The sequence below is a fragment of the Lepidochelys kempii genome, chromosome 25, assembly GCF_965140285.1.
Source record: "Lepidochelys kempii isolate rLepKem1 chromosome 25, rLepKem1.hap1, whole genome shotgun sequence".
Classification (NCBI taxonomy): domain Eukaryota; kingdom Metazoa; phylum Chordata; order Testudines; family Cheloniidae; genus Lepidochelys; species Lepidochelys kempii.
This window is the reverse complement of record NC_136404.1, coordinates 18,701,027-18,723,148: the sequence shown is the minus strand read 5'-3', so window position 1 is coordinate 18,723,148 and position 22,122 is coordinate 18,701,027. Positions and strand designations below refer to the sequence as shown.

At 55.1% G+C, this 22,122-nt stretch overlaps 1 protein-coding gene across 2 annotated transcripts; it reads left to right on the top strand.

The window, feature by feature from the left end:
- The first annotated feature begins 3,329 nt into the window (after positions 1-3,329).
- On the top strand, positions 3,330-20,444 carry ARRDC2 (arrestin domain containing 2). 2 transcript variants are annotated; one of them, XM_073324475.2, is made up of 8 exons: positions 3,330-3,804; positions 15,725-15,791; positions 16,007-16,154; positions 16,887-16,989; positions 17,345-17,601; positions 18,084-18,246; positions 18,510-18,661; positions 18,756-20,444. In XM_073324475.2, the coding sequence occupies exons 1-8, from the start codon at positions 3,540-3,542 to the stop codon at positions 18,807-18,809; spliced, it is 1,209 nt and encodes a 402-aa protein (XP_073180576.1). In that variant the 5' UTR covers positions 3,330-3,539; the 3' UTR covers positions 18,810-20,444. The 2 variants fall into 2 exon arrangements, with proteins under 2 accessions (XP_073180576.1, XP_073180575.1); XM_073324474.2 differs by lacking the exon at positions 3,330-3,804 and adding an exon at positions 14,508-14,853.
- Positions 20,445-22,122: the final 1,678 nt, after the last annotated feature.

Sequence of the window (22,122 nt, the reverse complement as noted above, 5' to 3'; positions counted from 1 at the left end):
AGGGGACAGACACAGAGATGAAGTGGCTTGCCCAGAGGCATGCAGCAAGTCAGTGGCAGAGCTATGGACTGGCTAGGGAAAAGGGGCGGCCAAGCAAGTAGGGTCTTGGGAGACCCGGGTTTAGTTCCCAGCTCTGTTGCAGCCTCATTGTGTGACCTGGGGTAAATCACTGAATCTGCCCTGTGAACAGGGGGATGATACTTCCTACCCCTGTGTGGCTAAAAGTAATTGATCGTGAGATGTTGGGCATGACCAGGAGGAGTCCAGACAAGTACCTTGTTAGAAAAGAGCCCAGGTCTCCTCAGGCCCAGGTCAGGGTCCTGTCCACTGGTCCCACCCTGTATCTGCTGCACAGCCTTCTCAGCCTGGCTGGGAAATGACACCCCCGTAAAATGCTTGAGCCACCTTCCTCACTGCCAGCCTAAAAAGCAACAAAAAGTTGGGTGCAGAGCATGTGGGCTGCAGGCCTGTAGCTCTCAGCCCCTGGTGGCAGCCACTCTCTGCAGTAACCTGGGGAGTGGGGGGCTGAGCGTGAGTGAAAGGGGGGGATGCTGCACTAATGGGGCTAATCGCACACTTCCCTCAGCCTCCATTCCTATCTCTGAGTGTGAGTGCAGGGAAACACTAGCAAGGCTAGGAGGGGCTCCTCTGCTGGGGCTCCCAGTTGTGAGGGGCTGTAATCCCCTGCTGGCCAGGGATGTAATATGACACAGTGGGTAGTACCATAAGAACCCTAGGGAAGAGTATGCCCCGTTTCCCACCCTGCTGAGCAGTTACTCACCCATGCAGTGCTGGTGCCTTCCATGCGTCTGCATGAGTATCCACTCACCGGCATGCATACGGGGGTGCAGTTTAGTCTGTGGTACTTCATGCCAATAACCCACCCTTCTTCACTGGCTGTGCAGTGCAAAACTTCTGTTGCACAGAACCAGGGCCTGTGTTCTTTGCTCCTTTGTTGTGCAGGAGCAAGTGATGGGAACCCATGTGACTGAGAACAAACACTGGGAAAACAGGACGAAGCTGTAGGGCGATTCCCTTTGCTAGAATCACAGGAACCACTAGAGAGCCTGGGCCCATGCCTTCAAGTGCCTCTTCCTCAGGCTGTGAGTTGGCAGGGACAAAGGGATGTGTCACCTCTCCACTGGGTTTAGACAGAGATCAAAGGCAGCATGAGAGATACTGTAAGCTCCAAGTGTGGCTTGGAGTCTCTCCCCTCAATGAGCACTGGCTGCATTTCAGCACAAGGGCTTCGCACAAGGTCGGTGAATACTAGTGCAAAGAGGAACCCAAGGCTAAGGAGGTTGCAGGGCTGTTCTCCAGGGCAGTGTCTTTTCTACTGAGTTTGTAGCTCACTGTTTTCACCTGGATGCTGAGTTTGCACTAAACCTTCTCAGCATGAGAATTTTAATGCTGATTCGGTGCTGTACTTTTAGTCTGCTCCCTGGTGGGTGGAAGCAGAGTAAGGGGTCGGGTGCTGCCATGACAGCTCCCCCTTCTCATGCTCTTCCATGGATCTATAAAAGCAACCACACAGAGTAAACAGACTGTGGTTTACTAAACCATTTCAACCTACTGCAACTCTCGTGTGAACAAGACCCTCCACATTAAACATGTTAAAGCTCTGGGAGATTTTGAGGCTGCTCTGTTCCCATCATCAGCTACAGACCCCTAGGAAAGCTCTGGTTTTATGCCTGAAGATGTGAATTCCTTAGGAATCCTGCATCTCATGGGACAGGACAGGGCTGGTGGTGTGAAACAGCCAGAACCTAGATTTGTGATGAAAAGCTAAGACCAGCTGTCCTAAGGATTCATGGGGACAGCGGGCTATGTGGGAATGTTCTCTAGGGATATTTACCTGCTTACACAGAAGGAGAGAGCGCCAAGGGTTGCTCTTTTCTGGTTCGTTAACTTAGCCTCATTTTTAACATGAGATACAATACTCCAGGCTGTCTGGATTGTATAGTCCCTGAGGTAGGGAATGTGGGCCAAATCCCCAGCTGATATAAATCATTTATACCACCGGAGGAGCTGGCCCATGTATTTTACCTGACTGTGAAGTAGCATCCCCAACTGCACTGCTGTAGCAATAAATACTCCTACCAAATAATAACTAATCACCTCCCTTCCCACCCCCACCAATCTGGCCCAGCTGGGCTGGAGATTGGTGCAGGGCTTATTGTGAGTGAGGGGCTGAGCTGGAGAGATTTGCTAGCATCTGGAACATGTCTCCATGGAGCTGGGTGAGGCTGGTGTCTGCGGAAGCCGTGTGCGGGGGGTACACCTGACTGTGGCTGGAGGTGGTTGCTAACCCACTGGGGCTTCTTACATGCTGCCGTCTTTCCCAGCTGAATTTGGACCTAATTTCAGACTGTGAAATGACACTTGGCTCTTGAGGGAATGGGTTCTGCCTTGGAGCCACCCCCCGAAGTTCTTCCATGTTCTGCTCCCCAAGAGCACGTGCAGGCGTGGCCTGTGCGTGGCGGAGGAAAGGCTGGCCACAATCCTGGTTTGATTCCAGCGGTGACTTCCAATCTGCAAAAGCAAAATGTGTTGTGCAGCCAATGCACCGGCCCCTCCCCTGTGCTGGAGCAGTCGGCACGTAGCAGCTACGCACCAACTGCTTCTGTGCTGCAGAGATAAGGGGAGCTGCGTTAGGGCAAGTTGAGATTAAAAATAAGTAATGCTCCCTGGGTGTTCCCCGACTGGCTTCACTCAGACATGACTGAAGTCACGCAGAAACCCAGGCCAGGGCGTTCAGTGCTGGAAAGTGCTCAGATACCACAGTGAGGAGCCCATTTAAGAGCCAGCCTAGATTAGAGGGGCTTCTGAAAAAATCCTCCAGAAGCCTGCCTCTTGCCTCATTCAGCAGGGCTACTGGCACTGTGTTCTCCCTACGCGTGTACACACATCCTTGGGCCAGGCCAGGATTCTGTGCCTAGCCTGGTTCTTGTGAACAACACACAACAGCAACACTAGGACAGCGGCCTGCTCCCTGGGCAGGGCTCTGGACCCAGCATCAGGGCAACCGGTTCTATTCCCACTTGTGCCACTGGCCTGGGTGATCTTGGGCAAAGGCGCTTCCCCACCCAGTGCCTCAGTTTCCCCATGTGTAAAATGGGAGCCATGTTCAGTGCTCTGAGCTGTACCGCTGACCAGGGCTGCGCCGTGTTGGGCTCACTCCTGGGCTGCTGCCCTGGAAGGCAGAGGAGACAGGAAGCGGACCCGGGCTCAGGGCAAAGCAGAGAGAGGAAAAGGCCTTAAATGGCATTAGCGCCCGGAGAGCAGGGAGCCGGGGCCAGCCGCGGGGCGGGGCTGCTGCGCTTTTCGGGAGGTCCCTGCGCGGCGCAGCGGGGAGGTGTGGCCGGCGACGCGCGTCGCTCCCGGGGCCGCCTGGTGCGGAGCTTGGGGCGCCGCGATGGGCTGAGCCGCCCTGCGCTGGAGCCGGGACTCCGCGGGGCCGAGCTCGCTCTCCGGAGCCCCAGCCCCGCCGGGGAGACCCGGCCCCGGGGGACAGGAGCTTGCCAGGCCCGGCGCCGGCCATGCAGCCCCTGGGCAAGATCCGCAGCTTCGCGCTGGAGCTGGCCGGCGGCCCGGCGCAGGGGGTGTACCGCGGCGGGGAGCTGCTCTCCGGCCAGGTGGTGCTGGAGCTCAGCAAGGTCCTGAAGGTGCGAGCGCTGGAGGTCTGCGCCCGGGGATTGGCCTCGGCGCACTGGCTGGAGAGCAGGAGCGTCGGCATGAACACGGTCTACAGCGACTACACCGCCTACGAGCCCTACCTCAGGGCACGCTACCAGCTCATCCGCGGTGAGTCCCTGGCCTGGGCGAGCTGCTCTCCGGTGCCCAGCCCTGCCCGCCCATGGGAGCGGGTCCTTGGCGCCCCTAGGGAGCCACATCGTCCCCCCTTCGCTGTCCGCGTCCCAGTGCCCAGCCCTGCCAGTCTGCCGGGAGGGTGTCCTGGCACCTGAGCAGGGCGTTTCCTTCACGTCTTCCCCCCTTAGCTGCTGGTACGTGGGACATGGCCTGCTTTGGAGGGCAAGGGCCAGGTTTGTCCCGCCCGGCTCTGTTCCCCGGGAGCACCTCCTGCTCCTTGCGGTGTGTGGTTGGGCTGAGAGAGGAAGCAGTGCCAGGTGACCCTGAGGGACCTTGGTGCAGCGTCTGCTCTGCGCAGCCCCACGGGAGCCGCTGTTGGGTGAACACGCCCCAGGGGCTCACGTTGAAAAGCTGTGGCTCTCCCCTTTCACTGCCCAAGTCATTGACTCTGGTCTCCAGAACTGGGAGGCGAACGGGGATCTCGACGTACTGCGCCACGCTCTAGCTGGGAAGGGGATGGTGCATGCACACGTCTCCGGTGTAGCTCCTTACCTCCAGTGCAACGGCACTTGTGGAGGTGAGATCTGCCCAAGGCAATCAGCAGTTTTCCATTTCTGCAGACAGGTAAGAGCTTGCCCGCTTCATGAAAGATTTCCTACCATCTCTGCATGGGCGGAAGGCAGGATCGAGCAACATGAGTTTTGCCTGGACTAGCCCGTCACAGGGCTGAGGATTTTACTTCTCTGAAATAGGGCGTCTGGGTCAAATGCAGTCAGACCCTCCCGCTGTGGGGAGTCTAGATCTGGCTCCAGCTCGAGTATGGTGGTGCCAGACATGCAGGGGCTGGGGATCCTTCCTGACTAAATACGAGCCCTGTTTTCCAGTAGCTTGAATTGGCCCTTTCAGGGGCTGTTCCCTGCCCCATGTGGAGGGGGAGTGACATTAGCTCAGTATTAAACCCTGCAAACCAACGGTTCGTTGGCCTCTCCCTGCCCACAGGCCTCTTACAGAAATAACCCTCGCCAAGGAGAGCTAGGCATTGGGCTCTCACGGGGGGCAGATGATGCCTGGCTCATGCTCAGGGCAGCACTGGCGGTGGTCTAGCTCTGGGCTGTTCCAAACTCTAAATCAGCCATGGAGCCTAGTCCGGCACTGGCTAATGCCGGTGGGCAAGGTGTCATGCTGATAGCACTTCCCAGGAAACCTTCCTCTGCCAGGCCCTGGAGACAGGAGATGCCAAACCTCAGAGCAGGGCCAGCATGACCCCCCACCCCCTGTCGTGGCGCCTCTCCCACTCCTGGCAGGGAGCAGCAATGAAGGCTCTCTCACAAGAGCTCTGTGAGAAAAGACCCCTGGCTCTGTGGAGCTGGGAGAGGCCAGTGCATGACCCAGGGCACCAGAGGGGATTTCACAGGGGTCACTCCAGGGGGGCTCTTCGGCTTCAGGCCTTTCACAAAGATGCTGCTAGCGAGCTCCGGCCCTGGAGTGCTCATGACCACAGCTCCTGTAAGGGCAGGTTTGCCCTGTGAGATGGTGGGGCGGGGGTTCAAATGCTTAACTGACCTATGAGTACAACTGCCCTTGGCTTTACTGGACTTAAGCCCCATTTCCCACTGAAAGCCAAAGGCACTCACTAAGTGCCTCTGACTCACCTGCTCCCACGCTAGCATCCCCTCGAGGGAGTGCTCTCTGCTGCCCGGCTGGAGGCCTCTTCGGACCAAATCTCTGTACCAGGGGCTCGGCCCTGGGACACACAAAGCTGCCCCAGCTCTTGCTTTGATTGTACAGTGAAAGGTAAACAGCGAAGTCTTCTCAGGTGTGAATGGAGCACTTAGCTGGCAGGCAAATATTTGTTGTTCTTCCATGGCTCTGGTCCAATACACCCCTCCTGGACTTCACCCTTAGTCAGCTTAATAGGGCCGGCCTGCTCAGACCCACCCAGCACAATGCAGCCAAGCTAGGATGGACAGGACTAATAGCACAGGGGTTCTGTGCTCATTAACAGCGATCAAGCCATTAGCTTTGCCTTGGGTAATGAAGATGTTCTCCCCATGGAGTCTCTGCCCAGGAGATACCCGTGGCAGTGATGGCCCAAAGGGAAGCCCTGTTCTGTATCCCAGTCGACCTGATTCTCCCCACCTGGCACTGTGAATGTTGGCATTTTGCTGAAGTGTAAATGCAGACTCAGGTGCCAGGTGGAGGGAGCCAATCCCTGTGAATTCACACAGCGGCCAGGTGGCTGCAGGGGTTGAACTGGGAGTAGACGTGTGACTGCCAAGCATGTAGTTTGCAGATCTCTGGCCACATCTGGCATGGGAACAAGCTGCTCATCCCAGAAGGACACAAGTGATATTTCTGGCTAGAAGAATGTGTTAAACAAAACTGAATAATCAGATGTGGGATGCGAGGAATCGCTGTCCCAGGTGGGGTGAATCGTGTTCGATCCTTTGGTGAGTTGTTTTTCTTTCAGGTAAGCGCGTAGGGCCAGATTTGCTGGTTCACGCTGGCTGCCCTGTGCAGCATCCTGGTGAATCCAGCCCTTGGTTTCCCTCCCCGTTGAGCAGGGGCTCTGGCTCCTACACTGCCACTATATAAGTTACAATGAAAGGAGGGTGAGTGGATAAGGGGGTTGGGGAGAGGCCCCACCATGAGCTCACACAGGGCGGTGCTCTCCTGTTTGCATGTAGCCGTGAGGGTGATTTCAGGAGCTAGGAGGATGATGGGGTGAGTTTTGTTCCCCATTAATACCTGCTGTGACTCTCCCCTGGGAAGCTGTGAGCTGCTGTCTGTGTTTAGATTTCGTGGCTTGGTTCGCATGATGCAAGAGCCTCCTGGAGCCGCGGGGGAAGCACGTAGCCAGACTCTGGAGCAATAAGATCAGTTGCTCTGTCCTGGCAGGACCCTGCTGTGGTGCAGCTTGGAGCTGAGATAAGTATTTCATTGCTGGCCCCTGGCCTCACCCACTGGGGCGGGAAGGTTTAGCCAGGCCCTGTGGGGAGCTGCGGTGGGGTTTGCCGGACCCCAGGGTTGGTGACTTTATTGGCTATGACCTTGTGCTGGGTTTGCGCTCTCCCTGGGGCACCGGGTGTGTGATTGCTGCTTCCTGAAGGACAGGAGGAGGCGAGAGACGTGCTACTGAGAAAACCCATTGTGCAGTCAAGACTGCTGCCATGGGGCCCCACCCAGCGCTCATACCCCATCGTCAGGAGAGCTGCAGGGGCCCCAGTCCCTTCATGTGGACTGCCGGGGGTGCAGAAGTGCCTGTCGTCAGCACTCTGTGCACCACCCACGTGGCCTCTCCCTGCTTCTCCTGCAGCAGCTGCGGCTTCCTGGTGAGATCTACTGGTTGTCCGGGGTTTTAAAAAAAGAATGCAGCAGGTGCCATGGTAACAACGCAGAGCAGAGCCCTCGTGGGCTGGGGGCTGGGCTTCCTGCTGAGCTATGAGCACCTTAGAGCTCCTCCCGCGTGCAGCCAGGCTCCCAGCCAGGGAGCTGAGCCTAGGGAGATCTGTGCTGCACCCACATGCCCGTCGTGCAGGGGGGTTGTGTCCTGTGGTTCTCCCGGTTTGCTCTGGCCCAGCTGAACTCCGGGTTTACATCCTCTCTCCTTCTCTTTTCCGATCCTCTTTCCAGCCTGCAGAGCAGCAGCATTCCCCCCCTCCCCGCCCCGCCCCGGGCTGCTCAGGCAGCCCTGTGAAGCTGTGTGCTAAGGGGACGTTGTACAGTTGTACCAATTCCTCTGGAAAGCCCAGCCTGAGACCCCGACTTTCCTCCCCACACGGTGCCCTGTGCCGGGGTCACTTACCCCTGGCAGGCTGGCTGGCAGGCCATGCGCAGGAGGCAGCTGGGTTGTTGGCTCTGGTCTGGCGTGTGCCTCCTTTGGGGAACCCTTTGTTCGGACTGAGTGTGGGGGCAGTTAGGCTCCTGCTGTGTAACTGCCTTAAGCAGACGGACAGAGGGGGCTCAGCGGGCAGAGGCAGAAACGGGAATCTCCTTGGATTCTTCTGCATGAAATAACACACCGGGTATTTAGAGAGCGCCTGTGCCCAAAGCTGCCCTTTCCCAGCTCTGCCATCGCAATCCCAAAGCACTTTACATGGGGTGTAGCACCGGTGGTGGTTATTATCTGCATTGCAGTAGTGCCTGGAGGGCAGGCCCCACCGTGCTGGGCCTTGCACAAAGCTCCAGCAGAGCCGGCCCTGCGCCCAAGAGATCAGTCTAAGGGTAACATTGTCTTAGGAGCCCGCATTTAATTGAGTTTCAGTGGGATTTTGGCCCCTAAGTGCCTATGTTAGTTTTGACAATGTCACCCTGGGTCTGGGTTTTACGATATGCTCTTTACAGCCAAGGAACCAGTGACACAGAAAGATGAGGGCCTTGCTGGTGCAAACACTCACATGTGGGTGTAATGCTGAGCACGTGATTTCAGTGGGTCTGCTCACCTGGTGTCTGCAGGATCATGGCCCCAGGCAAGTCACACAGGCATCAAAAATGGACTGTAGCTTCGTTGAAGAACCCAGCTAGGGACACTAGGTCCACTTCTCTCTGCAGAATCGAGACTAGGCCTGGTTCTCCATTGCCCTGCACCTTGTGTTTCCATTTATACCAGTGCAAAGGGAGCGCAGTGTGGGGTGAAGTGAGCTGGGGGTGTTTTCCACTGGTGCTGCACTGGTGCAGGTGCCTTGGGAAGTGGCAGGGCGATGCAGAATTGGGCCTCCTGTGCAAAGTGGGCATGGCACACCGCCTTTCTGACGTGGCAGCTTTTGGTACCTGCTTTGCATTGGTGTCCCGAGGTGCCAGGCAGGAGGGAGCTGGGCTCAGTGCCTCTCGCAGGCTCTTACAGAAACTCCATTGCATTTGAGTCAGAGCTGCCCCTTGATAATTGACAGAACCCTGGGGGGCTCTTTCCAAGGGCCCGGCCCCGTGGGTGGAGAGCTGCACACGCCCGGCATTGGATCTGCATATTGGGTGGCTGGGCCTCTCCCTCACCTTCCATGATTGCATCTTGTCACAGGGTCTCAGTCCTCCTCGGCCTGCATAGGAGTGTCCTGGTTAGGGGGCAGGGTAGCACCTGGGCACAGGAAATATGGGCCTGGGTGCTCTGCCCCAGATGACATTAGTGATGCCGAAAGAAGCCCTCTTCTGTCAGCATAGCCGCATCTACGTTGGGAGCTTTGCTGGCGCAGCTGCGTTGGCTAGTGGTGTGTGGCTTTTTCACGCCCCTGATTGCTAGTTACGTCAGCAAAGCTTTGGTCAAGGCCCCCGGTGGGCCAACCTGTGCCAGGAGACCGATAGCTCACTGCTCTAAGCGTGTGACTCTGCTGTTTGGCCACTAGGTGCCTCTGGTTCCCTGCCCTGAAACACCAAGGCAAAGTCACCTTTTGGTTCCTCCCTCTGAGTGTTGCTAAGACGCTGGGCTTGCTTGGCCCCGCGGCTCCCGCTGGGTGGTGATGCAGGCTGCGGCATATGCTAACGCTGTGCACTAGACAGAAGATCCCTGTGATTTGGCAGTGCCTGGTCTGTGTGAAGCCCTGGTGGGCGCAGTGGGACTAATCGCAAAGCCAGGCACTGCCAAGGCGCTGCCTGCTAGTGACATTTTCCCTTTTGTACATGGGGAGAGCACATCCACTGTCAATGGCACCATCACCACCAGCGGGACTCAGGCTCAGGGAACTCTGGGATCCTGTCTGAGCACAGGGAGAAAAGTCAACCTCTTTCCTCTGCACAAGGTGTGATAAGTGAGTGGGGAAACCTGCGACATTGGGAGGAAAGGGAGAAGATCAAAAACCAGCTTCCTCTACCATGGGAATGCAAATGCTATTTATCCCATGGTAATCGCCTGGTGTCACTCTGACGGGCAGCTAGGGCTCTTTGGGGGCCTCCACTGTGCATTTGGATCCTTCACATGTTGCGATTTCTTTTATGTTTGACTTTCTCAAGGAATTGACTGCGTCAGCACCTGTCTTTAGGATAAGTACAGGGGCACTGCCATGTACTGTGAAATTACTGATACACACTTAACTCCCATTTAATGTGTGTGTGTTAGGGAATTAACGGACGGACCAACACAGATTTGGGTGGGTGTAGCCCTGGTGGAGAACTCCGTGGGGACCTTAACTGAACTCATTTTGTCTTAAATTTTCTTATTTGTTCTTTAAAAGGTCTCTTCCTTTTCCTCAACTCATACAGATTCCAATGATTTTCTAAAAGAATGTTTTACACATGATGCTGCTGCACCAAATTTACTGCTCCTAATTAGGTAATATGCCCATTAGATCACAATGCTGAACACATATATCATGCTCTCCTCTTCAAAGTGCTTTTCAAATGCTAATTAATAAGCAGACCTGGTTATCTCTGACGTGATTTACATGCCCTAGAGGTTGAAATGGGCTATCTGTGGTGGCCAGAAGGGCATAAGAACATGAGACTTGCCAGACTGATTCCAACCATGGTCCATCTTCTCCAGTATCCTGTCTGACAGTGTCCTGCACCAGACCTTCGGAGGAGGTGTACACAACAGGGTAATTAGGGAGCGATCCATCCCTATCTTCTGCTCCTGGCAGTCAGAAGTTTAGGATCACCCAGAGGATGAGGTTGTGTGTCCTTGATCATCTTGGCTAAGAGCCATTGATGGACCTATCCTCCATGAACTGATCTAATTAGTTTTTGAACCCAGTTATACTTTTGGTTTCACAACATCCCCTGACAACATGTTCCACAGTTAGTTGTGCATTGTATGAAAAAGTACTTCCTCTTTTTTGTATTAAACCTGCTGCCTATTAATTTCATGGAGTGACCCCCAGTTTTATATTGTGGGAAAGGGTAAATAACACTTCTCTAGTCACTTTTTCCACACCATTCATGATCTTATAGACCTCCATCATATCCCCCCTTAGTTGTCTGTTTTCTAAGTTGAACAGCTTAATCTTTTTAATCTCTTCTTGTATGGAAGCTGTTCCATCCCCTTGATCATCTTTGTTGCCCTTCTCTGAACCCTTTGCAGTTCCACAATATCCTTTTTGAGGTGGGGTGACCAGAACTGGACACAACACTATGATTTATATAGTGGCAATATGATATTTTCTATCCCTCTCTTAATTGTTCCTATCTTACTGTTAGACTTTTTGACCACTGGTGTGCATTGAGCAGAAGGTGTCAGAGAACTATCCACAGTGACTCCAAGATCTCTTTTTTTGGGTGGTAATTTAGAACCAGTGTTTTGTATGTATAGTTGGGATTATTTTTTCCAACGTGCATTGCTTTACACCTATCAGGGCAGTAAGAGGAAAGGCCTCCAAAACTCCTGCAGTTAGATTTGGATCCCTACTCCACAGTGCACCTTACTGAACAGTGGCTTTCTCATAGCCCCTTGAAATTGAGGGGGCTCACAGAGGAGTCAGGTGCAGGCCTATAGATACCTTTACATTGCCCAGCCTGCTAGAATTGTAGTCCTATAGGTGAACCACAGTGGACCGATTAGCAACGTTGATGTGTCATAACACTGCTGCCCCAGGCTGCCATAGGATGCAAGAGTGGTGAGTCACACCAAGACAATGTTGCTTTTCCCATTGTCAAAGTCTTCCAAAATCAGATGTGCGACATTCCATTCATGTCAATGGGACCGTTGCCTAGTGAAATAACATTGCAGGGAAAACTGTTCGTCCACCTGCCCTGGCAGCATCATGCTCACCTCGCAGACAGGCAGTGACAACAGGCTCAGCTGCGGAGCCCAGACCCACCCTCAGAGACTCGATGCAGCTTGGAAAATTCCCTGCCTCTCAATGCATCTGTGCCTACCCCCATTCCGAACCCAGGCACAGACACTGTGAGGGGCCAGTGAAATGCATGGGACAGAGAATGCTCTCTGGAGAGACAGCATACGAGGAGCTATGGACAGGAAGGATGGTCCAGAGTTTAGGGAAGTGGGTTCACTGCTATTGGTACCCACACGAGGTAGCTCGGGCCTGCCTCACGTGTGCTACGATCACGCCCCCCGCCCCCTGATTGCATTGCAGATAGACCTAGAGTCTCTCTGTGACTCAGTTCCCCATCTCTAACATGCAGACAGTACTTCCCTCAAAGATTGTCGGGATCAGATGCAGGGGCATGGGGGCCATAGACAGAGTGGGGAAATTCTCAATCTTTTACAAGGGCCCAATCGAACTTCCACTGAAGTCAGTGCAAGTCTTTGCATTGACTGCACTGGGAGGTGTCTCCGGCCTTAAAACAGGACAGCAAGTATGTCTCTGTGGGAGTGAGGAATGATTGTATCCTGAGGTACCCATAGGGATGACAAGGAGCCTCCCAGAGCTGGCTGTCACAAATTAACTCTTCCTATGCTGTGGCCATTCCTAGTGGAATTCACATGCAAACTCCCATTGCAGGAGCTGAACCATGTGCAATCTGTATTGCTGTTTGCATGTTGGTAGTGGGTAGACCCCTGCCTGTGGGTAGACCCCTGTGCTGGGCACTGCACATACATGTAACAAAGCAACAGGCCCTTTCCCTGTTGCTGGATCAGGCAGAAACCTTCGAAGGAATTCAACATCGAGCTTTCCGAGCTGACCAAGCAAGCCTTACATGGCTTCAGCCCAACATGATCTACAATGGCTGAGAGAATAACACACTCAAAGCAGGAGTTCTGGAGGGGCAGGTCCTGGACAGCATGGCCTGAATTGATGCTATATTATAGTCATGCTTTCTCCAGCCAATGATGAGGACCTTGTCTTCGTTGGTGCACCACCACCTCCAGGCCTGGGGGCAGAGCACACTTGATGCTTAACAAATTAATAGTAATCATTAAAGTGAAAGCTGCTGGAGCTGCTTTAATCCCTTAGAAGTCCTGGGCCATTTTACTGCCTTCGGTCACTTTTTACAGCCAGGCACGTGTCTTTGCATAATTAATAACAGAGGTACCTGCACCAAGGATCAACTCGGTATGCACAGAGCCTCCAGCACCCCACTGTTCTACCTTTTGCTGAACGCCATAAACAACTGGTGCGTGTTTGTCCTGGGTAATGGGGCACTCCATTTACACGCGAGATTGTTTAATTGTTCCTGGGCATTGTAGACTTGAAGCGCAGGACAGTGATAGGCCACTTACAAACCTTGTACAGCACTGGACTTGGCCTGGTTAAAAACACAAGCAAGACAAATTGCTCAGTAATTAATTGCAAGAGTTATGGGTAAAACACACCACTTTACAGACCTGGAAGCGTATAACGTGGTTTTCTCCCAGAGTGGTTCTCTCTGCAGCTCCAGTTTGGTAAATCAGGCTGTGGTAGGTATTGAGTTCAGTGCCTAAGGTTGTACCATCAGCATCCCTGCTCTTAGGAGAAGAGTGGGTGTCTCCTTTGCTGTGCAAGCACATGGGCCAAGGAGCAAAATGAGGAGCAGCTAAGCTGAGCTGTTCCACTCAGTTCCCTAGTGAGAAGCCCCATAGCATCAATCTTGTCAACTAGGCTTCTGGGAAAATGGATTTTGGTCAATACTGTACCGAGTGCAAGTTGTCGGGATGCTGGGCTCAGCTAAATTGAAGTGGGAATGGGGAGCTGCTGGGTTATTTCTTTTGAAAGCATCAAACACTTACATCCTGAAACTCCTCTTTGTGTCCCGCAAACACACTCCTGTGTGCCCAGTCGCACCATAGCGAGTGCTGACTGGGCTGACTTCTTGCCTGCAGTCGGGCTGCCAATCTGCAGTGTTCTGGGCTTGGCCCAGTGCTTCACTTTTGAGCATTTGTGCATTTAAACTGTGGCATCAAATGCAGGTGGGACAGCTGCACTTGACTCTGTGAAGTCAGGTGGGGATGCAGCAGAACAGCAATGCAGAGCGGCAGGAGGGTTTCTCAGCATGGCCTGTACTGTAGCTTGTGTGTTACTGGACCCTAGGACAGGGACAGTTGGGAATTTGGAGGAGGAGGAGCAGGGGCATTTGCTAGCACTGAGTGGATGGAGGGGTCAGAGGAGGTGGCTGAAGCTGGGCCTGGGGACAGGGGACACATGGACAGGATGTGGCATGTCCAGAATTGAGATGGTTTCAGAATCCCTCTGTTTGGTTTCTGGCCATCATTTGTCTAGACCTAGGGACCCAGGAAATGATCAGCGGAGGGTCAGCCTCGCCTGGGGGGATCACTGTTATGGGCTTCTGCTCCCAGCATCGGGCACAGCGCTGGGGCGATAACCGGCCATGCAAGGGGCTGTTTCCTAGTGGTTCTCTTGTCATGTTTAAAAAGAAAGAGCGGGTTGTACTGGGTGTCTGCGGGAATCTGCCCTTCTCCGCGGACAGCAATTCCCGCTGGAGCCTGCCCAGCCTGCAGCCCGAGCCCCGCTTCCCAGCAAGCCCAGGGCAGGGCAGGCCTGGGAGCTGGGGACCGCCAGGGCAGCGGGCGCTGGAGATCGCGGCGGCTTTGCCCAGTGGGGGAAAGTTGATCTCGGGGGGTGGGGGGTTGCTCTACCCCCGGGCTCTGCCGGCAAAGCCCCAATGGGGGGGCGGGGCCGGGCTGGGGGGGCTGCTCTCCCCGGGCCGCCCCCACCCAGCTCAGCGCTTCGGGTCGCACAGCTCGGCCCATCAATCTCTCCGGCAGCGGGGCAGCCCCCGCCCGGGATAGGCCGGCGGCGGCCCGGCCCGGCGGCTCATTGGGCGGCGGGCGAGGGGCGGCCCGGCCCGGCCCAGCCACATGGCATTTAAAGGGCCCCGGGGCCGGGGCTCCCCACAGGCTGCTCCGTCCGGCCGCTGCTCGTCCTGCCGCGACCCGCCCCGCGATGCTCTTCGACCGGCTCCGCCGCTTCTGCGTCCTGCTCGACTGCCCCGAGCTGGACTCGCCGCCCGTCTTCAGCCCGGGCGAGGCCGTGTCCGGCCGGGTGGTCCTGGAGCTGGCCGGGGAGGCGCGTCTCGGCGCCCTGCGGCTGCACGCCCAGGGCTGCGCCCGGGTGCACTGGACCGAGTCCCGCAGCGCCGGCTCCAGCACCGCCTACACCCAGAGCTACAGCGACCAGGTGCCGTTCCTGAGCCACCGCGACACGCTGCTGGCCCCGCCAGGTAGGGCCCGGGGCGCCGCTGGGCGCTGGCCGGGGCGGGGTGCTCGGGCCGGGCGCCCCTGCGCCTGGTGCTTCGCCCGGGACCGGCCGGGGAGGCGGGAGGCGTCTCGCCGCTGGCGCTCCAGGGCCCTCCCCGGGACCGGCCGGGAGCGCGGCTCCGCTGCCGTCTGCTCCGCTTGGGCGAGAGCCGTCGGCCGGGCCCGCGGCAGAGGGGACGCGCGGCAGCCGGGGAAGGTGCGGGAGGCCTGCGGGAGAGGGCTGGTGGGTCTCCGCCGAAACGCCGCCGCAGCAGCGCGTCCCGCAGGGTGTGACTTTAATTTTTTTACGTTTCCCTTCTCTGGTCCCGCCTCTCCTGGGGGATCCCTCTCAGTGTTTGAAGAGGGATCGCGGGTGCGTGTCGAGCTGCAGGGCAGTAGTTTGTTTGCGCATCAGTTACTTCGGTCAGCAGAAATGGCGTGGCAGGATTTTTGCGAGCTGCAGTGCAGGGGAGGAAGATCTTGGCACGTGTGGGGTTTGGTATAACCCTGGAGCTCACCGGAATGTCCTCTGGGTTTTTAATAGTCAAAATATATTCACTTAAATAAATCTGATAGTCCTCTATCAAATGAGGACTCTTCTGTGTTCAATCTAAACGGCACCCTGCAGAGCCTCAGCCTGACCATGTGACAACTGTTGTGAATTCAGGTCTTTATTTTGCTTTTCTGTGTCAAATGCTTCAGCGACTCCTGAGTCAGAACGAAAGTAACGTGGCTAGTGGCTGGCTGTTCTGCACTTCCTGTAAAGTGACAGCCAAGCAGCACTCTTCCGATAAGGAAGTCTTGCAAGAAAGATATGATCATACTCATCTTAAATTTTTCTTGTCATCTCCCCAGACAATGGTGAAGTCACAGTTCTGCAGGCAGGAAAACACGAATTCCCCTTCACGTTTCAGCTCCCAGAGTAAGTTCAGTTTATTTGTTGTGTTCGCACCATTGCAAGAGTCTAAAGGACGGGGTGGGGGCAGTACAACTGGTTAAGGACATCATCAGCTCCCCAGAGGAAGCCCAGTTTAAATATACAGGCTCTGGGTGTCTGCTCTGTAGGTGGATAAAGTGTCTCCTTGTGAATCCCGTGGAGGAACCCACCCCTAACCATTTTCGCTTCTCCCCGGGCAGGACTCTGGCCACCTCCTTTGAAGGCCGGCATGGTAATGTGCGCTACTGGGTGAAAGCCAGGCTCCACAGACCCTGGTCAGTTGTCAAGAAAGCGAAGAAAGAATTCACAGTGATCGAGCCCATTGACATCAACACCCCGGCCTTGCTGGTAAGTGAATGCCAGCCAGAGCGACATGCCAAGACCTGAGCCAGTGTGCTCAAGCTGACCTTAGCTCGGACTAAGATTGATCAGGAGTGACTAGTGACACAGTAGGGCCGCCTTTAAAGAGCCAGATGTTCAGAACATGGCAGACACCTGCCCTCTCAAAGCATGTCTGTCGCTGGGCTCCCCAAAACAGAGGTGCTCCAAATGGAGCTTCTCTCAATCCTGCGTGAAAACCTTGGCTTAAAAACATGAGGAGCCAGATCAGCATCTGCCCTGCCTGTTGTCCTGGCAGGGGCTCTGCACAGCAAAACAAGAGATCAGTGGCAGAGAGTCTGAGCCCGGGCCAACTGACCTGGGCTCACAGGACTTGTGCTGCAGGGTGAAAAATATCCATGTAGACATCTGGGCTTGGGCTGGAGCCTGGCAAGTCTACACTGCTATTCTTAGCCCTGTGTGCAAGCTTGGGTCGGTTGACCTCCGCCCTGAGACTCATTGCTGGGGTTTGTTCTTGCTGGGTAGATGTGTCCTAAAGATGCAGGAGGAACCGTCCCTGAGACTTTTGCCCTCTGCTCAGTGGGTGCCTAATCTCTGATCACAACTCTAGCTGGAGACGAGCAATAAAATCTGCTTGAATGGGAGAGGACTGGCTGTGTGGCGATCCTGGGAAGTAGAGGTGGGTGGTGGCTCTTGCCTAGAAATAGCTGAAACTTGTATCACTTCTGTCCCTTCCTCTAGGCTCCTCAGGCAGGTGTGAAGGAGAAGCTTGCCCGCGCCTGGTACTGCAACCATGGCCAGGTCTCTGTATCCGCCAAGATCGACCGAAAAGGCTACACGCCAGGTAACTCAACAGGCCACTCGCTGTTCAAAGGGTAATGCAAAGTGGGGCTTGAAAGGAGCTGAAGGGTTTATGGCAACGAGGCTCCTAGCACTGTGTTGTGATGGGGCTCTTCATACTGGTGTGAAGCTCCAGAGAGGCCCTGGCCCCTGAACCCTGCTCAGACATGCCCTTGTTTTGTGCAGCTTCTCAGGAACAAATAACTGAATGGCTGGAATTGCAGGAATGAGATGTAGCTTAACAAATGCAGTCCCAGGCTGTTCTGCATCTAAGCTGTGCCTGGTTTCTCTTGTGCAGTGCACACCACATGGCTGGGCCAGTGTTTGTTTTTTAATCGAGCCTGTCTCTCTCCTGCCAGGTGAGGTCATCCCCATCTTTGCTGAAATTGACAACTGCAGCACCCGCACAGTCGTGCCCAAAGCTGCCATCATCCAGACTCAGACGTTCATTGCCCGGGGAGCCAAGAAGCAGAAGAAGTCTGTGGTGGCCAGCATAGCAGGCGACTCCATTGCAGCTGGGAAGAGGGAAGTGTGGCATGGCCGAGCACTGAAGATCCCCCCTGTGGGCCCCTCAATCCTGCAGTGCCGCATTATCCGTGTGGAATACGCCCTAAAGGTAGGAAGTGGAATAAATCTGACCTGCAGCAGAAGGCCTTGAATAAACAGGCTGATGGGCTTCTCTGGCAGCTGCCTAGCTGATACATAGCCGTGACTGAGTGGGGCTTGGTCACTCTGCTGAAGTGCCCTTTTTGTGCTGGGGCCCCTCATGCCCATGGGTGGGAGCTGTCCCCACAGAGCCATGCCACATTGCCAGTGGCAGGGTGAATTCCTAGGTTCTTACCCTGTGCTAATATCCAGTCCCTCCTTCCCCACTCCATCAAACTTAAGTATTTTACTGTGCAGGTAAAACCTTGTATTCTTGCTGGAGAGGCTGTCTGCCAGCTTCCTCCTGCACCTGGCTTAGCCGCCTACCAAGGGAACCTGCTGCTGGCCAGGCCGTGCTTGCACCCCACCCCCATTGGGGAGAGTGGGGTGCTGCCTGTCCTCATGGGCTGAGGGAATGCTAAGGAGTGACCCCTGTGTCCTCCCCCCTCAAAGGTTTGTGTCGATATTCCTGGGACCTCCAAGCTGCTCCTGGAATTACCACTTGTGATTGGGACGATCCCACTGCATCCGTTCGGAAGCCGCACATCCAGCATCAGCAGCCAGTACAGCGTCAACCTGGACTGGCTCAGAATGGTGATCCCGGAGGAGCCTGAGGGTAAGTATCTGTTCTTGGTGCTTTGGGATCCAGCCGCATGGGGCGGCAGCTCCAAGTGAGCTGGTCCGGAGGGAGTGTCTGGGCAAACTAGGAGCCTTGTCCTCTGCCCCGAACTCTGCCTAGCATGTGGCTTTGTGTGCCCTGGTGCTGCAGGGACCAGGTATCCAGGGGAGGGGATGTGGCTGAATGCAGACATAACTACCTGCATGTCTGCTGCTAGCAGATTCTTGCCTAACCACACAATGCCTCTGTTCTCCTTCCAGCTCCCCCTGAATATTCGTCTGTTGTGTCCAGTGAAGAGTCTGCTCAGAACCTGTCCCCACCCTGCCCGGGTGAACTCGGCAATGGCTTGGAAGGCCCTTTCTTTGCTTACATCCAAGAGTTCCGCTACCGTCCTCCTCCACTGTACTCAGAGGTAAGTAAAGCCTCCCCTGGGAGGTCGGGCTAGGGGACCCTTGCTGGGATGACTTTCCCTTTGGTGTCTGGTACAACTCCTCTTGGCTTTTCAGGTGGATCCAAACCCCACACCAGACAGCATCCGGCCACGCTGCATGACCTGTTGAAGGAAGCGTCACTGAGTGCAGTTATTAGAATACCAATCTGGTGGGGCTGAGACGCTTGCAGACTCGCAGGACATCAGCCCTGGGTATCCGGATCAGCGTCCAAGAGGCTATTGTGGGGCTGGTGCTCGTGTGGAGCTGAGAACCTGTTTGCTCACTGCCGCCTGAAACTACCTGATGCGGCTGCATCTCATGGACTGACTCCTCTTGCCCCAGAGCTGAAACGAGGGGGTTGGACTTGCCATGTGGGGTCAGAGCAGCTCCTGAGCACATGGGCAAGGGTGGCAGAGGAGGGTGTAGGGTTAAGAACTCTTCTGCGGGAGTATAGGGTTCAAACAAGCCAAGCTCCTTCATCTTGCAGCTACCATGGTCATGCTCCACCTAACTCCTGCCAATAGAAAACAGAACTGGGAAGTGCTTCTTGGGATTACTGGAAAGCATTTTAATCTTGCTCTGGGTAAGGGTTTAAACACCATGGTAATCTGAGGGCACCCTCCAGCTTCTGCATTCTTATAAAGTCACCAGGACTTCAGTTTCTGAAGAATTAAATGGGGTTGGTCTCCTCAGACTGAGGCTCAGCCCTTGCTGTCCAGCACCCATGAGCCTTAAGTTGTGCCCCGGGGTGCCTGGTGCCGGGGCTGTGCATTGCATCTGGTCTAACACACTCTGAGACATTAAATGTGTGAAGACTGTTCCCTTGAGTCAAGGATTGTATAGGTGCCAGGGGAGGCAAGAGCTGTGAGCTCAGGGAAGAACTCCTGTTCTATAAACCACAGCAAGACCTATGGTGCTGTCTTGGTCACCATGTCTAGTTTGGTCCCTACCAGGCACCAGACAAACTTGCAAAACCCATTGAACCTTCCACTGATGCAGAAAGCTGTGCCTTAATCTTTAAAGGGCTTGTGCCTTTGGGGCTGCTAGAATGGTTCCAGTAGCATTTGATTGCCCTCTCTATATATTTGCCAGAGTAAAAGGTGAATGGGGAAAGCTGCCAGGCGCAGGGCCATACAGTTGCTGACATGGTCAGTGTCCCATAGCCCAGCACTGGGAGAGTGTGTGATGAGGCCTGTAGACACTATAGGCTAAGTAGGTAAGAGCCTTAAATCCAGTCCTGTTGCATGTGGAGTTGCCTGTGGACTTGCTGCCTTGTTAACACTTCACCCAGCACCTAGTGGGAAGAGCCACAGGTCTGCCTGCCATTAGCAGAGTGAGGAAGATGCTGCTGATGGTATGCACTGAAAGCTGGTAAATCCTGTTAGCAGGGGAAAAAGAGGTTGTAATGAAGACTGCTTGGGTGCATCTGCCTTTGGCTTCAGGCTGGTCTTACTGCTCCCTGTGCAGACTTGACAAGAGATCTTGGCCATTGATCATTCGTTAGTAAACGATGCATTCCATGATCTGAGGCTACAACTACCAGCTTGCTGGTTAAAACCACTGACAGCCACAGTATTCCAGCTCAGAGCCAAAGCAAAAGGTCCCTAACCAGCTTACTTTAGCTATGCAGTCAGCTTCCTCCACTAAGGACTGGAAACGCAAGCTTTTTTTAAAAAAAATTTAATATACCTGTAACTGGTGTTTTTTGACTAATTCTGCTTTTGTACAACTCCAGGTTTTGAAATAAACTCTTGTTATTCTGAAGTTAGTGTCTGAATAGTGTCCTGGAAACTCTACCTCCTGTCCTCTTCTGCAGGGCCCCCCTGTTGGCATGAGGGTGTTGCAGGACTGCTGATGTGTATTTAGGGGAGCTCTCAGGCAGGCTGCCTGGTCCATTCCTACCCACTACTGACTTCCATAGTCCCCGGCTAGGGATAGCTGGGACCTGTCCATGCCCTTCTATGTTTGGGGCCCAGATCCTGACATGCTAACCCAGCCCTCTCCCATCACTGTGAGTCAGCCCCCTGGCTTCTGAGAAGCTCAGGACTGCTCTGCACAGCTGTCCAGGGGATCCAAAAGTGGTTCCTGATCTCACCTGAATTCAGCTGCCTCATCCCAGCCCATGGGAGGGTGTCACCTACCCCTGCTGCAGAGGGATGCTGAAGTGCACAGAAGGCCACACAACATGGGAGGTGGAAATGGAACCAGAGTCCTGACCCCAGGCTACTCAGCAGTGGAAGTTGCCAGTCCCATCCAGGCACTGCTGCAGGGAGAACAGGCCAGCTGGCCCCTGGAGCAATGGCACGTGCTGGGTTCGGCAGAGCATTGTGGGGTGGTCGGGGTTGTTTGTGCAGCAGTAGCTGGGAGAGGAGGCGAGGTAGAAGTGACAGGCCCAGGCCTCTTCAGTGGCAGGTAACTATCCCCCAGTGCTTCCTTCAGGACCTGTGGACTGGGCAGTGCACAGCTCTTGTAAGCACATAGTGGCTATGCATTGCACTTGGCTGGTCTAGGACAGACTGGTCCCTAGGGCCTGATCACCCCTCCAAAGCCTGGAAGCAGCCCCGGGGGGGGGGGTGCTCAGGCTGGTGGGGAGTGGGGTAGGTTACCCTGCCTGGCGCCAAGAGACCAGCACAGTTCATTAGCACTGAGCCCCCTGCTGGGGGCAGCGCCTTGGGGGCAATGATTGCGGAGGTGCTGGGTAAGGGAGGGGCAGCAGGGCCCCCCATGAGGGGCACAGGGGGGCATGCCAGGCTGGGCACAGGGACTCTTACAGCTTTGAACACAGGTGCAGCAGAGCCCAGCCTGCTCTGTGATGGTGCAGCTGGGCCAGAGGAGGGGCCAGGCTCCTGGGCGGAAGGAGGCATGTCAGCTGCTCGTTAAAGGCTGTGGCACACTTCCTCTTCTCCCCCTAACCCAGGTTAATCAGGTCCCACAGCAGATGCCGCGCTTGACACTCCTATTACCTGTCTCTGCGTGGGGCCTTGGGGCACTGCCTTGGCCTAGGTTCGCTTAATTAATTTCCTGTTTTTGGTATTGTATTTTTCCACCTTTGGGTTCTATGTCTCTGCAGCAGCCAGAGTGCTGTCCAGAAGCCAAATGCAGCCGCCCTGATACTGAGGACCTGGTGGGCCCCAGCAGGGAGCCACTTGGGTCAAATTGGAGCACCGTATGCTGGGCCCTGTCAGCGCCACGGACTGCATTCTTGGCTTAAGCTATAGCACTTTGTGCCATAACACAGGGTTGCAAACTTATTTTTAATTTGCAGACCCCTAAACAATGTCACCTGCTGGCCTGGCCCCATCACCCTGGGTGGCTGCAGGCTGTGCTCAGATACCTCGCAGCGTTCGTGCTGCTGTTGGCAAACAGTGTTAGGCCTCTGTAAAGAGGTGTGCTCTGGGGCTGCACCTGGGCCAGCGCCCGTGTTTACACTTGGCACCTGTGC